Source organism: Pseudopipra pipra, chromosome 2 (assembly GCF_036250125.1).
Source record: "Pseudopipra pipra isolate bDixPip1 chromosome 2, bDixPip1.hap1, whole genome shotgun sequence".
Lineage (NCBI taxonomy): Eukaryota > Metazoa > Chordata > Aves > Passeriformes > Pipridae > Pseudopipra > Pseudopipra pipra.
Genome location: NC_087550.1, coordinates 99,686,334 through 99,701,244, shown reverse-complemented (window position 1 = coordinate 99,701,244; position 14,911 = coordinate 99,686,334). Strand labels below are relative to the sequence as shown.

The 14,911-nt window shown below is 38.8% G+C and overlaps 1 protein-coding gene across 7 annotated transcripts in view; it reads left to right on the top strand.

The window, feature by feature from the left end:
- Positions 1 to 14,911, top strand: part of ARHGAP6 (Rho GTPase activating protein 6) — a 321,243-nt gene that overhangs the window by 269,529 nt on the left and 36,803 nt on the right. For all 7 annotated transcript variants that reach the window (XM_064646597.1, XM_064646598.1, XM_064646603.1 and 4 more), the window contains one exon: positions 9,192 to 9,263. In XM_064646597.1, the coding sequence (XP_064502667.1) occupies positions 9,192 to 9,263 (72 nt within the window). The remainder of the gene's footprint in view (positions 1 to 9,191; positions 9,264 to 14,911) is intronic.

Genomic DNA, 14,911 nt, shown 5'->3' with positions numbered 1-14,911 from the left:
GGACTCCTGAATTCCTGCATGAGGGGAATTTCCTCTTCATTTGAAGAGCTCAACCAGTGTTCACACTGAGAGCAACCTGGGGGAAAGATCTGAGTGAGATGTAAAGAAACTTGGTTGCTGCTTCACCTGCCAGTACAGGCGTGCAGGCCACTTTATTGGTACGCAGTAAGTCCAATGCCAGTTCCATGGTGGCAACTGTGTGTCTGTTCTGCCCCAGCCCACCCTGTACTATGGGGATTAAAGCTAATTTTCCTTCTTATCAAACAAAAATAAGATGATATTTTGACTACCAACAGCATCAAATGACTCTGTTCCCTCCATATTATAAGATTACTTTTTATTTAGGTTATTGATGCCAGGAGACAGTCAATTCTCCCCTGCCCACAGTGGGCTGAATGCAGTTTTAGAGCTGTTATTTGTAGTTTTCCTATCTCAAATTATAGCATCAAGGCTTCTGTTTGGTGTTCTGAATTTTTTTTCAGTACATGTAAAATATTTTCATTGACTGTAGTTGTTTTCATGTATTAGTGTAGACAGTTTTTGACCTGTTTTAGTGTTGACAGTTTATTCATCAGTTATGAAAGCACTCCAAGAAGGAAATGTTGTTCAATCCTTCTCAAAGCTTTTAAGCCTCTGCCCATCATTGTGGTTTCTGAGTGTCTTCCACTTAGAGAGAAGGGCGGCAGCAAGGTCCCTGACATACCACTATTTCATGAATCCTGTCATCAGTGTCAATATAGCAAATATACCCTGAAGCATAGAAGGAGTGGTTCCCTCTAATTTCAGTATGCCTAGACACATTTTTTGCTTCCAGTATTGACACAAGGCATGTGCTCCATCAAAAGGCCTGGCCCACTCTCTCAGGGGTTTTTTTTTAAGGATTTTGTTGGGGGGTGAGATTGGGGTTTTGGTTAGGTTGTTTGTTTGGGGGGTTTATTATTATTTTATTAGATTACTATGGCTTGGGATTTCTTATGATGCAGGAAATCCTACACCAATGTAGGTACTGAAGCAAGCAGAGCTTTTTATGAATTGAGAATCTGAGTCTGTCTATGCACAGGGAAGTCAGACCTGACATCCTGCATCTTTATCTGTTCTCCCTTTCCAGGCATTTACCTGCTTTTTGCTGCTCTCCACTGACAGCTGCAAAAGGGAATGCAAAGGCATTTGACCCTTCCTTTGTAATCCTCTAAAGGCTGCCAGGTAGCTTTGCGTGCTTGTTTTGAGTTATTTCCATTGTCCCTTCTGTGTATGGCAGCAGCAGCCGTTTTCCTCATTCTAACATAAAAAGAGGTTTAAGCAACTATTTATTTTCATGTCAAAATGAGTTGTTTTCCTTAGATCCAGCTGAAGATTTAGCAAGTGCAAATCAGCTCCTAAACAATTATAATTTAGTGTTATGATTTTTTCATTTATTCTAAAACTCACTAAGTATCTTGTTCCTCAGAGTAATGCAGCCATTTTAAATGTATTGTTAGTTTAAAAATATTTAAATTATGTAAACTATGTATGCTTTCATTCAGTAACGTCAAAATAACTGAAGAGATTTTTTTTTCCCAACTTTTCCAACACAATTATCTCTACTCAAGAGTCCAAATGCAAAAAGGTTAAAGAATACATTAAACAAAAAAAAATCAAATTAAAAAGGAAAACAGGGAAATTTATTCTTAGTTTTGGTGTGGTGGTTTGAAGAATTCTGAAACTATATTAAAGATTCTGTTATTTTAAGGATATTTATACACTGCATGCACAAACTGAAGGCAGGCATACTCTTTGTACTCCCTTAAGTGCTTCTTCTGGTGCAGTTGTGCCCTGTTCATCTGTTAGACCTGCAGTTTCCTGCACAGCAGGGGTGCAGGCCTGGAAAGCTGCTCCTTCCTGGTTCTTCTCCTCGCAGGGGTGGGCTCTGCTGACATCTCCTCCCTCCAGCTGTGGCTTCTGCAGCCCTGACCTCTCTCCAGAGCCCAAATCCCTTATTCCCTCTCTCCTAAGGTTTGGTTCTCACTTTTAGGGTACGTTGCACCTGCAACGTTGTTTAGTTTTGATTTTTTGTGGGGTGTTTTTCGGGTTTGTTTTTTGGCTTTGTTTTTTCTGGTTTTTGTTTGTTTGTTTGTTTGTTTGTTTAAGAAGAGTTTATACCTATGTGGTTACAGTTACAGTCTAAATCTGTATCCTGCTGTTTTCTAACATGCAACACTTTTTGTTCAGCAAGTTGGGACATGGCTCTTTCTGATAGAAATAGACATTGAGAGTAAGTTTCAATAGAAATGGTGCATTTTTCTAGATTTCATCCTAGTTTGGAACTACACTTTTTAGATTTGTTTTCCTAAAAGACATGACAGTCTACTAATAATATGTTCAGTTAGTATAAATTGATATATCACCTTTGCCTTCAGAATAGCTGTGCAGTATCAACAAATGTGCATCAAAAAATCTATTAATACCTGGCAAGCAAATTATGAAGGATTGGTTTTTTTGTTTTTTAAATTTATACCAGAACTATTGGAGGTTATTGTAAATAAATTGGAGGTTATTTCATTAACAAAACTGAGGTTCCTGTGGGAAAGCAGCTCTCTTTTGAAGTAGGTGAGGTTTCCAGCAGTTTTGCCTTCTAGGTAGGTTCCTCGGCAACTTACAAATACTTCATAGATAAGTAATTTAATTCATATACCAGTGTGACTTAATTCTTACTGTTCTGCACTTAAAACTTGTGTATAATGCAGGTTTTAAAGTTCTAGCATCTGCATCACTTAAACCTGTGCAGCTGGACTTTGTAATTCCTCTGGGTTTAATTTTAGCAGTCAGAAATGCCTTAGCCCAAAGGGACTGAAGCCTAGGTCTGAAGAAGATGCACTGACTGCAGATTACCAGAGAGTCTGCTGGAATGTAGAAAAAGAGAATGAAAAGCACATTTTTGTCTGATGGTTGTGGGTTTTCTCAAGTAGTGGTATTGTATACACTGTGTGTTGCTGAGAATGTTGTTTCCTGCACAGTGAGCTTTCTCCAGACCTCACCTGGTTTCTCACTGTTGCCCTGAGAAGGGTTGGATCAGGCAGTGCTCTGGCTCTGGTCCTGCCTGTGCACAGCTCATGGAGAGGTACAGCCTTTCTCCTGAGGAACCAGCTTTGACTTCAGCTTGCCCTTTTCACACTGTTTCTTTTGCCATAAGCACATTCATCAGGAACTTCCCAGAAAGGGGAATGCTGAAACTTGTTTGCTGCATCAGAGGAAGCATTTAAGGGGAAAGCTGCCTCCATTGTGTTTGTGGTTCTCGTGACAAACAGTCTGAACCTGACTCTGTGGGCTGAGGCGAACATACATGAGCCAGCTGCCATCTGGAAGGTCGTGGCTGCAGCTGAGATATACTCTTGAATGAATATGGCTTTTCTTCCATCAGCTGCTAGCTGACAAGCACGAAGAAGTGCTGATATAAGTCAGTGTGAAATAAAGAGAGCAACATAGGCCATAAGGAAAAACAGGATGATAGTCCAAGGCTTCTGAATTAATATAATAATCTGCATCACTGATGGAGATCCTGTATGTGTATGGCTGAGATCAGGTGAAAGAGAGAAAGACAGTGATGAGAAATACCCGTATGCTCAGCCTTTCCTGTTTCATATTGCTTTATGTACCAAAATCTGTAACTCCTGTTTCTCTCATTGAAATTTTTTAGCTTCCTTCTTCGTTGCAGCTGGCAGTGCTTTGGAAGTTACTGCATGGGGACAGGGCATTTCAACAAGTTTATTTAAATATTTCAAGATGGACATTTATAGTCACAGAAAAGACTAAGTAAAACCAGCACACTCTTCTTCAGCAGAGCAGCTCCAAGTGTCTTCAGAAGTAAATTTGCTTTGTATAGTGACCCAAAGGAGCTACTTCAACCACAACCACAGTGCAGCTGTCAGTGAATGAAGTGCAGTCTTGTCTTTATTGTGCTCTGTCAACAGAATTTAGAAGTGTTTTCTATATGAGATCTCGATTCCTTGCAGTATTGCACAGGTCAGGGAGACTGCACACAGTGTTGTGCAGCTTGACAGTGAGCGCACAGGCTGGCTGTGAGAGGCTGGCACTTGGGAAATACATTGCTCTCTGTGAGTGAAGTGAACCAACAACTGCTCAAGAAGGGTCACACTTGCTGGTTTGTGGTGCCATTGGTAGTAATTTTCAAGACAAAATTGATTGCACTTTTAGAAGATACGATCTTTTTTTTTTTCTTTAAGTGCAGTTAGATCCAATTACTAGTGGCTATTAATGGAAAATGGCCATGAATAGAATTACTATGAAAGTGTATTTTAGAAATCTCACCGTGTCAACTTTTTTATTGGTTTCTGTTTTGATAGTTGAGCTATGGGTCTGATAATAATCTCTCACATAACTCCTCTCTTTATACTGTGTGAAAATAACCCTTCATTGTAGAACAAGACAACTTTCTTCCCTAAATGGACAAGAAACACATTTCTCTTAAGCAAAGGAAGTTGCCAATAGATGGGGAGGGGAGTTCTCTTTGCTCTACAACCCTCTAAGCAGCAGATCATCTATGTCAAAACCCCATTGAATTAAAATAGTTTAAAGGATCTGTAATAATTTATGAATTATTTTTTGATTAATAAAAAGTGTGCTTGCATGTAAGTAACATAAAAGGAACATCGATTCTTACAGATAATTTACCAGCCCATGTGTAAGTAAAGAAAGTGCTGAAGAATCCTATTTTTTTTACATGTTCACTTCAAGCATATTTGATGGGGTATTTTTTGATGATCTGAAGCCTAATACTGTAATAGTGTCCCAAAAATTACATATAAAGCTCAGATGCTGTTGTACTTTTTTACTGTATATTATATTAATTATGAAAAACATATTGGATTATGATTTCAGAGTATATTGACTATTAAGTGACATAATATGAAACTGGTGACCAGTTTCTGAATGTTAACTTTAGGTATGCCACTTACTGTATCATTTTGAGCTAATTCCCTATACCTAATTAGTGATGCTTTAGCTGATGCTGAGCAGCACCTCTACCTACCAAACAGACCTGTTGATTTTCTTAAATATAAATTGAATAAAGAATTACTGGAAGTAAATAGTAACAGGATTCAGCCTGCACTCTCTCTCATTGAGTCATATGAGGTAGTGATAGGTGGTCTTGTGCAAAGCAACAGAACAATCTGTCATTAAAAAAATTTACAAAGTTCTTTATGTTCTCTTTCTTTTTTTTTTAACTGTTAAAGCTGAAATTTATATATCCTCATCATGAAAATGACTTCTTGTTACCTCATTTGTAGAACCATAGTCTCACATAGAGAGAGATTTAGGCCTTGAAATGGTCTGTAGAAAATCTGGGGTTTGATAGTGTAACTGCTAATGAAATGGTGTTAGTGATGACACTGCAGGTGAATGTCAGCCTTAACTCAAAATATCAAAACTTAAATAATCTCAGAAGTCAATCTGCTCAGTTCTTGTCAAAAGTCAGTAGATCAGTACAAATATTCTTGTATTCTGTAGGCTGTGTGGTTCACTGACAAAGTCCTAAAAAGATGACCTAATTTTTTAAATAGAAAAGTCTTTTTGGCATTAACTGAACCTGGAAGTGCTCACCACTTTGGAAAAACAGGTCACACAGCAATTTAATGTGCACTCAGGAGTTCAATTATAGACTCTTGGTCTTTTAAATATTCATTGTGCTAGTCTTAATACATAGATGCCCAGGGAGTGATGTATGCCTTGCAGTGAAAAATGCAGCAAACATATAAATTAGTAAGTATTGAATGGATCAAGTCCATTTCTGAAAAACAAACTGATCTGCACAGCTGCCTTGGCAGGTGTCCTTCAGGAAAAACAGAATGGGTTAGCAAAGAAAAAAGATGAAGCTTCCTTCACTTTGACAGTTGTTGTCTTTTGAGTGTTTCTTTTGTTTTGCTAATATTCTTGAGTGGAATCTGTTGGAGGAGTAGTATATCATTGATCTGCAGAAAGAAGACATAAAGTGATAATTATATACACAAAAGGCTGGATAAAACCCCTACAGCTTTTATCACTTTGTGGTTTAAACATTTCCAAACTGGAAATGAAAAGAGCAGTTGATATCTAATAGTACTTTGGACTGATACAATACTATTTTGCACAAATATTTGCTAGTTAATTAAAAAATGTACAGTTGGTATTAGGTGTGGGTTATAATGCTTCTCCTGTTTCCCAAGAATGCTTTGGATATTAAATATATTCTCAAAACACACTGCAGTTAATAAGTACTAAGCATTGTTATTGTGAATTGGGTTCATTTAATATGTAAAACTGCTAGAATTGCATGTCTTTAAGCATGTTATGAATATTTCAGCAGTGTTCATGCCTGATGTACTTTGATTCAACAGTCATTTCAAAACATATTTATTTTTACAGAATATAGACTCTAATTTATGATATCTTTTTCTGGGGAGGAGGAGAGTTTGAACTGGCCTCAGACCTCTTGGCAGATCTCCTAAGTTTCAGCTTTTCACTGAGATACCTCTCAGTCTTATTTTCATATGCAACTCTTTTTCTCTTGCCATGGGGTAAACTGTGAATGTAAATGATTGTAGCAAAACACTGTATTTTACATCAAATTTTGACTTTTTTTCTCATTTTTTATGTCTCAGTAGACTTCAGTGGGGTGTCAGAATATCAATAAGTTGGTCTTTGGAGAATAAGGCTCTATGACTCCAAAGAAATGTAAGTCATTTATCAAAACGCTACTGTGAAGCAGTAATTTGAATTTATAACATGAAAAAGAATTTGAAAATTATTTTATATCTATAAAGCCAGAACACAATGGTAGTAGGGAACCTTATGAAAACAAGCTGTACTTTCAGGTGTTTGTAAGCAGGCTACTGACTGTTCATGTTGCCAAGAGGTGAAAGAATTTCTCTTGTAAACTCAATCTTAGCAACAGGAAATGTCAGAAGGTGTGAAAAGACTGGGCATATTAATCAATCAAAGTATGACTTTTGAGTTATAACCTTGTCATGTGGCTAAGAAAAAGGAAAATGTAATCATAGACCTAATCATATCAGGCAATGAATTACTACCATTATATTGCTGAACTCTTATCTGGAACACCTTATCCATCTAATCAGCCTTATTTCAGAGAGATGAATTCTCACTGGAGCAGGTGCAAAAAAAAGGGAATTAACCAGCACATGACAATTCTACCTCGAGTATCATGGTCGAGTGAGTGCTGGGAGCCCTTGCAGCCAGGAGGGCCCATGGTATCCTGGGGTCCATCAGAAAGAGTGTGGCCAGGTGGTTGAGGAAGGTGATCCTCCCTCTCTACCTGGCCCTAGTAAGGCCACATCTGGAATACTGGGTCCAGTCCTGGGCTCCTCAGTACAAGAAAGACAAGGAGCTACTGGAGAGGGTCCAGTGGAGGCCACAGAGATGATTTGAGGTCTGGAGCATCTCTTATGAGGAGAGACTGTGGCAGCTTGGCCTATTTAGTCCTCAGAAGACCAAAAGGGGATCTCATCAATACATACAATTATCTCAAAGGTGGTTGCCAAGAGGATGGTGCCAGACTCTTTTCAGTGGTGCCCAAAAACAGGACAAGATGTAAAAGCCTTAAACTAAACCACAGAAGTTCCACCTCAACATGAGGGAAGAACTTATGTACATTGAGGGTGGCAGAGTCTGGAACAAGCTGCCCAGGGAGGTCATGGAGTCTCCTTCTCTGGAGAAATTAAAAAATTCAGAAATTCGTACCTGAACATGTTCCTGTGTTACCTGCTATAGGTGGCCCTGCCTTGGCAGGGGGTTGGACTAGATGATCTCCAGAGGTCCCTTCCAACCCTAATGATTCTGTGGTTCTGTGGTATGGTGTAAATAAATGCAGATTGCAAGTGTGCAAGTGGAATTGATCAAACCACTGTTACAAAAAGTAAAAAGAAATGTTAATTTTAAATTAAAAGGATATTAACTGGCTATAAAAAGTGTCATAATTTGTTGAGCTGTCCGTTGAGTAGTGTTCTGGATTTGGTTTTCAGAAGAAGCTGAGGGAAAAGTATGGGGAAATGGCTTGTGCTCTCTCATGACCCTTAATTGCAAAGATGAGAGTTCATCAACAAAGATCCACTTCACTCCTCTGTGGTATGTTCCTTACTGTAAAAGACCATTTAAGACACTGGCTTATATAACCAGAAAAACCTGTTGAGACAGATTATTTGGTGACTTTCTTGCCCTAAAAATGAAACAGATACGGTATGTTTGGTTTTGAGTTTTTGCCATGTTACAAAACTGGTAAGGAAAAGGTACGTGTTCATTAACCTTTATCTGGAGTGGTGTCTATGTTAAAGTATTAGTCCCTATGTTAGACCCTTTATATTGCTTTGGAACTTAAAAAGTTCAAAAGGTACAAGTTAAAGCAGGCCCATGTCTTAATCCCTGGTATATGTTGATAGCTAATAAATAAAATGCTTTTTTGTTGACTTTTCATTATAAAAGATGCTGCTGAAGGAAATAATGATAGCCAGCCTTTTGATATAATCATTTCAAGAACCAACTTGCCTCCACTATTGCTTGAAAACTTTGGTCCTTAATACCTTAGTGAAAACTTGGATGATAGATAGGTTATTAGAACAATCATTTCTCTGAGACTCTAATCCACCTGAACCAATCTGGACATGCTGTACCAAACTGCAAACTCCCAGAGTGAGTTCAGATCAGATGGGTCATGTGAAGGTGGTCAACGGGTATGACTGGTATGCAGAACTTTATCCTAGAGGCTTAGTAATCCTCTCTTTCCAAATACTACCTTCAACTGCACACCTGAATCACAGTCTTGTGACCATGGATGACGACTAAACAATACTTTTTAGGTTTATGGTACCTTGCTATCAAGAGCATCCAGCAGCAAAACTCCATTATTAAGTCTTCAAAATTAGATGACCACACATGGGTAGATGTGCCGAGCAGCACGCAGGGGGATACATTTGGTTCCCCTGTGCAGCCTCAGCATTTGAGTGAACAAAGCCAAATGCTTTGTTCTCCATTGAGGGACTGTGACAGTCTCTAGCCTTTGTGCAATATGTCCCCACACCCTTCCTGATTCCAAATGCTGTGACCTTCTCACTCCATGTTCCTATAGCTTGTGCAGCAGATTGTTTAGTGTTATTTCACTTCATTTACTTCCTTTTTTTATTTTCTTTTCTTGCCTTTTACAGATGGACAAAAGAGGAAGAAATCATTAAGAAAGAAACTGGACTCTTTAGGAAAGGAGAAGAACAGAGACAAAGGTAAAATAAAATGAGTACATACTTAGTGATCAGATCTTAGTTTTCCCTACGAGATTTCTTTAGTCTTAAACATATACTTTTTGGAGTAGGAGAATGTTGCTGAGCTGAAAAATATGTTTTATCCTTTCTGTTTGACTTCGGTGTAACCCATATCTCTTCAACTGAAAGATATTTTTTTTTTATGGGAGAAAGGGAAGTGTTAAAGCAATGCGTCTTTTCTCCATTTTTTTTCTCCCTGTTTTCACCATCCAGTGCAGACTGTGGTCTGGATAACATGATCCAGTTATTTACCTGCATTTGCACTCTCCTCTTTCAATTTACAAAGCACGTGAACCCATGAACCCAGCACTGCCCAAGCAAGCCAGTTCATTTGCTTTTCTTTCTTTAACCTTAGGAAAATAGCCATTGTTTAAAATACATAAATGCTTTGGTGCTACTGATCAGTTGGATTTTAATAAACTCCATGTGACATGGATTTACAGATATGGTTGTACTCTTTTGTTTGGACACTAATCAGCTTTATGGGCTGGGTCCTAATCCAAGACCTGAACTTGACCTGTAGTTTGGAGCCATTTGAACTAAATCTAAATACTGAGACACTGAAAAATGTCTGTGAAATTGCAGTTTTCTGCATTGTGCATCAAATTTTGTGTTCCCTTCTGGAAAAACATTCTGGAAAAATGGTAGTAAGACACAGTATTGACATCCCAGTTTCACAAACACACACAGAAATGCACAAATTTATGACAGGAGAAGTGGTCTGGTTACTCTGATGTTATCGCTTTTAGTCTAGTTTTACAGAAGGATGGAACTTAAATATTCCATTGAAAAAAATGAACATCCCCATTTCAAAGTTACTTTAGATATTTGTCAAGAAGAAAGTATTTTTCTTTTAATTTTTATTTGTTTCATGAATTCAAATATGTGATTAGTCCTTTCTTGATTTAAAACTGGTTATGGAAAATATTTGCATTAATCTTTCTAACATTGAATGTCCCCTGACACATTTGTTTGGATAAATCCAGTGACCTCCTATGTTACGTTGGAAGTGCAAACTTTTTATTTGTTACAAGATCACTTGATGTAGGACTGAGCTAACATGCAGAAGGAGTCTTTAAGGAAAAGGTTCAATAATTTTATAGTCCCCTTTGGGGAAAATCAATTTTTTTAGTGCTCCTGTTAATACACTACATTTGGCTACACTCTAATTAAGTAGTTATTATGTCGCTATATTTCTTCCTTAGTCATCCTTGACTAAGTGCAAAGCAACATAGTTCTGTTCAAAACCTTCCTTGCTTTTCAGTGCATTTGCCAGATATTGATCTTCATAGCAGCCTGTGGGGTGCTCTTCTGCATCAGAAAAGGCTAACCACATCCTGCTCTTTTTTTTGAGCTTTTATCTTTCCTCTCTTATGGGCAGCATGACTTTGGCAGTCTCCTTTGAAACTTTCTCTTTAGAAGCTCTTTTGAGAGTTTAAATACATTTTAACTTTTTATTCTCATATTTTTCATTGCTGTAGCAGATTTTAACAATGATAAATTGCTTTGATAATTCACCAAAGCCAGAATTTTGCTGTGTCACCCAAAGCTGGAGGATCTTTGCAATTGCACTTTTGGAGTTCCACCAATACCTCTTTGGTGTGGTGCTCTGAGAAGTGATAGCATCCTTTTGGTAATGGATACAGATGCTTAACTCAGAATTGGTCTTTACTCCTCTAAATCCTCTGTTGTCAGAGATCTTTAAAACAGTGATTTTTCTTACATTGCCTTGTATTCTTTTGTAGTTTCCTTACAGCCACACTGACTTCTGCTTCTAATAATTTAGATGCATTGATTGAGCACTTCCAGATAATATTATTTTCTGCTATTACACTTCTGGTCAGGGATTTTCTTTTCTGTCTATTTGCACGGGAGCATTTATAAGCTATTCAGTTAGTAGCTTTGGGGATATACTTTCTGGTTTTATTCCAAAGGGTTTTCTGAGTGCACTTTGCCTTTTAGGACTCACTAGTTGCCCATAGTGAAGGTCAGCACTTTATACTTATCCTTGTTTATATTTATCTTTATACTTATATTCCTATATATTTATATTTATATTCCTTATTTTCAGCATTGCTCATACCTTCTGGTTAACTATACCAAGCATTTTTAGAAATCACTATGTTGATTCTCCTAATTTTAATTCGTTTTTCCTTCTTATTTGAAATTCAGGTCTTTCAAGTATATACCACTCTGCTTTTATCCTTTTTCTCCCATCTCTCACTGCCTTATTTTCAGTTATAGAAATGTCTGACATGTTCTCTCAATTTATAAAATGTTATAGGAGCACCCTCTGAAAGGAAAATACCCCAGGTCTTCTCAAACAGCTGAATCTATATTTCTCTCCTTCCTTCAGGAAGAACTTGGGTTAGTCAGTAAGGGTCCAGGAAATTGGAAGGAGTCAGGTTCTGAACAGGTTATGTCAGCAGAGTGAAAAGAAAGCCATATTCACTCTTATTTGTTGCCAACAGCAAATGTTAGGCAAAAATAGCCTGAATAGCAGTATATGGCATCCAACTTCTAAGGTTTTCTGGCCATTGTTGGTTCTGGTGTACTTTTCTCTGTCCTTCTGAGTTATTAAAGATCATCTGCCACTCAGGTATTTGCTGAGCAGACTCCTAATGCATGACAGCAGAGGGGATGAATAACCAGGGTGGTGCTGGATTGTGCTGTGTTGACCGTAAGCCTGGCACAGTGGTTGAAAGGTCACCATTTTCCCGTGGGAATCATCAGAACCAGCATCTCTCCCAGCCTCAGGAGTAAGGAGGGACAGTGTCACCCAGCTTTCAGGTGCTCTGGAAAGAAAAATATAAGGCCTTGTGCTGCTGGTCCTCCATAAGGATGAGCCTACCATGCTCACAATTGAGCCCCACCACCTTCCCTGAGCAATTGTCTCCATGTCACCTAGAGTCAGAGTAAACATTCCTCTGCATGTGTGTCACAGCAAAGCTGGAAGTGTTATCCTGGGCTGTTCTATGCTGGGTTTTCTAATAAGCATTTCTACTGCTTGTTTTATGAAGAGAGTACCTTCCATTTCTGGACAACCAGTCCAAAACAAACACTCCTCACTGTGGACGTGGATGTGCTCACAAAAAAGACTGGGAGCACGCACTTAGCCACCTGGGCAGGTCCCTAGTTCTCATGTGTGAAAGAAATGCCTTCCTTCTCTTTCTTTTTGGGGTTTTGTGGTGGGTTTTTTTAGTAACTAGTCCAACTGCACTGCTGTAAGAAGAAAACAAGACCAGGCCACAGGACGTCGGAGGGGAAGCAAGGAAGCTGATTTCCAGATACTTCATACAGAGGACATGTAGCTGCTTTAATGCAGACTTCATTTCCATCCATTCAGCATCACTTTTGTAAGCACAGTTGCAGTTGAAAGAGTATTTAATTAATTCCAAACATTTTGAATTTTCCGTATCCCAGCCTGGGAGCCCCCACATACCAGGACAAGTAACAGCTGGGGCAGCCATGTGTTTAGTCCTGCCTCGAGTATGTGCCACCTGAAAAGTCTGTTGTAAAGATAGACTCCTGAAGGTTAATCCTGACAATCATGCAGCACCATGGGATTGTGTGGGGGGGTTGCAGCCAAAGATAACAGAGATGTGCCTGGCACAGGAAGCCACAGAGATGGAAAAAAAGGGCCTCTTGTGCTGATTACCAGGGATGCACAATGGAGGTCTCACTGCAGGTCTTCCCTGACAAAACCTCTCCTTTAGCACTGACATGCACTGAACCCAAGACTGTTCTTCCTCACCCCACATCGCCAGGTGTCTATACTTAGAAGGTATAACCGAAAGGAATGGTACTCATTTTCTCTAGGACTGTTTGGAGATTTAATCACTTGTATATTAGGACTCAGTCTATTCTATGGGGTTTTTACTCTCTAAACTTCACGTTTTATTTGGATGGATGTCAGTCAACCTGTCTATCTGTTAAGTGAGAGTTTCAGCAAATTATTAGATTTCTGAAGGCCAATAAAGACACTAAAGCAGAATTGAATGCACTTTAAATGAGTTTCATATCTTTATTTTGTCCTTTTTGACATCGGTCATTGTATCATTAAAAGGGGAGAAATACTAAAACAAGTGGGTTTTTTCAGTTGTTTTTACATCTCTGAGTGACTCACTGAAGCAGGATATAGCAAAACTTACCGGATGTAAACAGACTAAACAGGAGAACACCACTCCACCCAGACATTTAAACAGTATTTTCAGCTTCCATCATTCAAGTGTTTTGGCTTTACTCTACCCAGCCTCCTTGTTAATAATGACCATGACTCTCAATCCTACTGTCTACATATGTTTCCAAACAATTGCTTTAGCTGCTGACAGACAGTACTCAGGGTGGAGGAGCAGTAACATGTCCATGCTGCTTAGAATAAGAAATTCTCAGGATGCTATGCATGCTGTCAGCTGGATACTGTTCCCTTACAAATTCACTGCTAATTTTGGCGGCAGCAGAAGCAGTCTTTTGTCTGTCTCCTGCCAGTGATATGGGTATCAGCGTAGGCATGCCCACTTTTAAAGTACACACAGGCATTCCAGAGAGAGATGCTTCCCAGAAATTGTTCGTCCTAGAAGATTTTATCAGTAAAACAGGTCCATTTTGCCTGGGTTCCAGTAAATACTACAGGTGAAAGAAGAGACCTGCTGAGAAATAATAATCACTTGTTACGTGATTGGTTGAGCAGCTGAGAATCATCCCTTTTGCTGATGTTTCTGTGTGGAATGTAAATATTCAGCAAGTTCATCTGTGGCGCCTTAGCAGAGCTGCTGTGTGTGCTGGACTTCCTGAGAAAAGGCCTTCATGGTAACTCGGTGGTATATACAAATCCAGCAGTAGACATTTGATTTTTCTTTAGTTCAAAATTCTTGAAAATGTCTTCTGTGTTTACTTCCCATCCATGCTCAGTAAATTAAGATGTATTTCTTTATGTTTGCATTTGTTCTTCAGCCTGTCATGATGTCCATGTGCCTTGGCACAGCCTAAGGAGAGAGCTGAATGGATGAAGTTTGTTTTTTACTATGGTTTATCAGAAATGTTTTTTTTTCCAAGCCTTTCCAGCACCCCACCACGCTTTTAAAAAAAATTTTGAAAATGTTTCTCATGCTCTCTAGGCATACAAAAGGTTTTTTTAAGCACCATATGTCATGTTTTGTAATGAGGTCAACTGAAGGACCAAAGAATCTCTAAACTTTTCTTAAAGAAATCCAGACCTACCCAGAGAAATAGCATAAGTAATTGGGAGGGCCTTATATCAGTCCTTGCAGGTCAGTGAGCTCCGCGTAGCTAGAGAAGAGATTTTCAACCACAGAAGTGAGTAGCTGGAGAAGAGACTTTTAGCCACAGAACTGATGCTGAGAACATTCTCTTATCTCAAGTCTCCTGGAGTCACTGCGAGTTTTGATGAACCTTGAGATGGAAGGAGTTTTGCTGTTTCCATTGTAGACGGAGGTTTCTGTTTTCCGTGTTTTCTGCTTCCATCACTGTCTCTACAGATCTGAAGTAGTGAATTTCTGTTAGCAAAAGAGTTACCCAGTCTGGCTAGCTGGGGAGATTGACTTAAAGACCCCATCTAAATATCCCTTTTAAAGTATTTTATTCTCTGA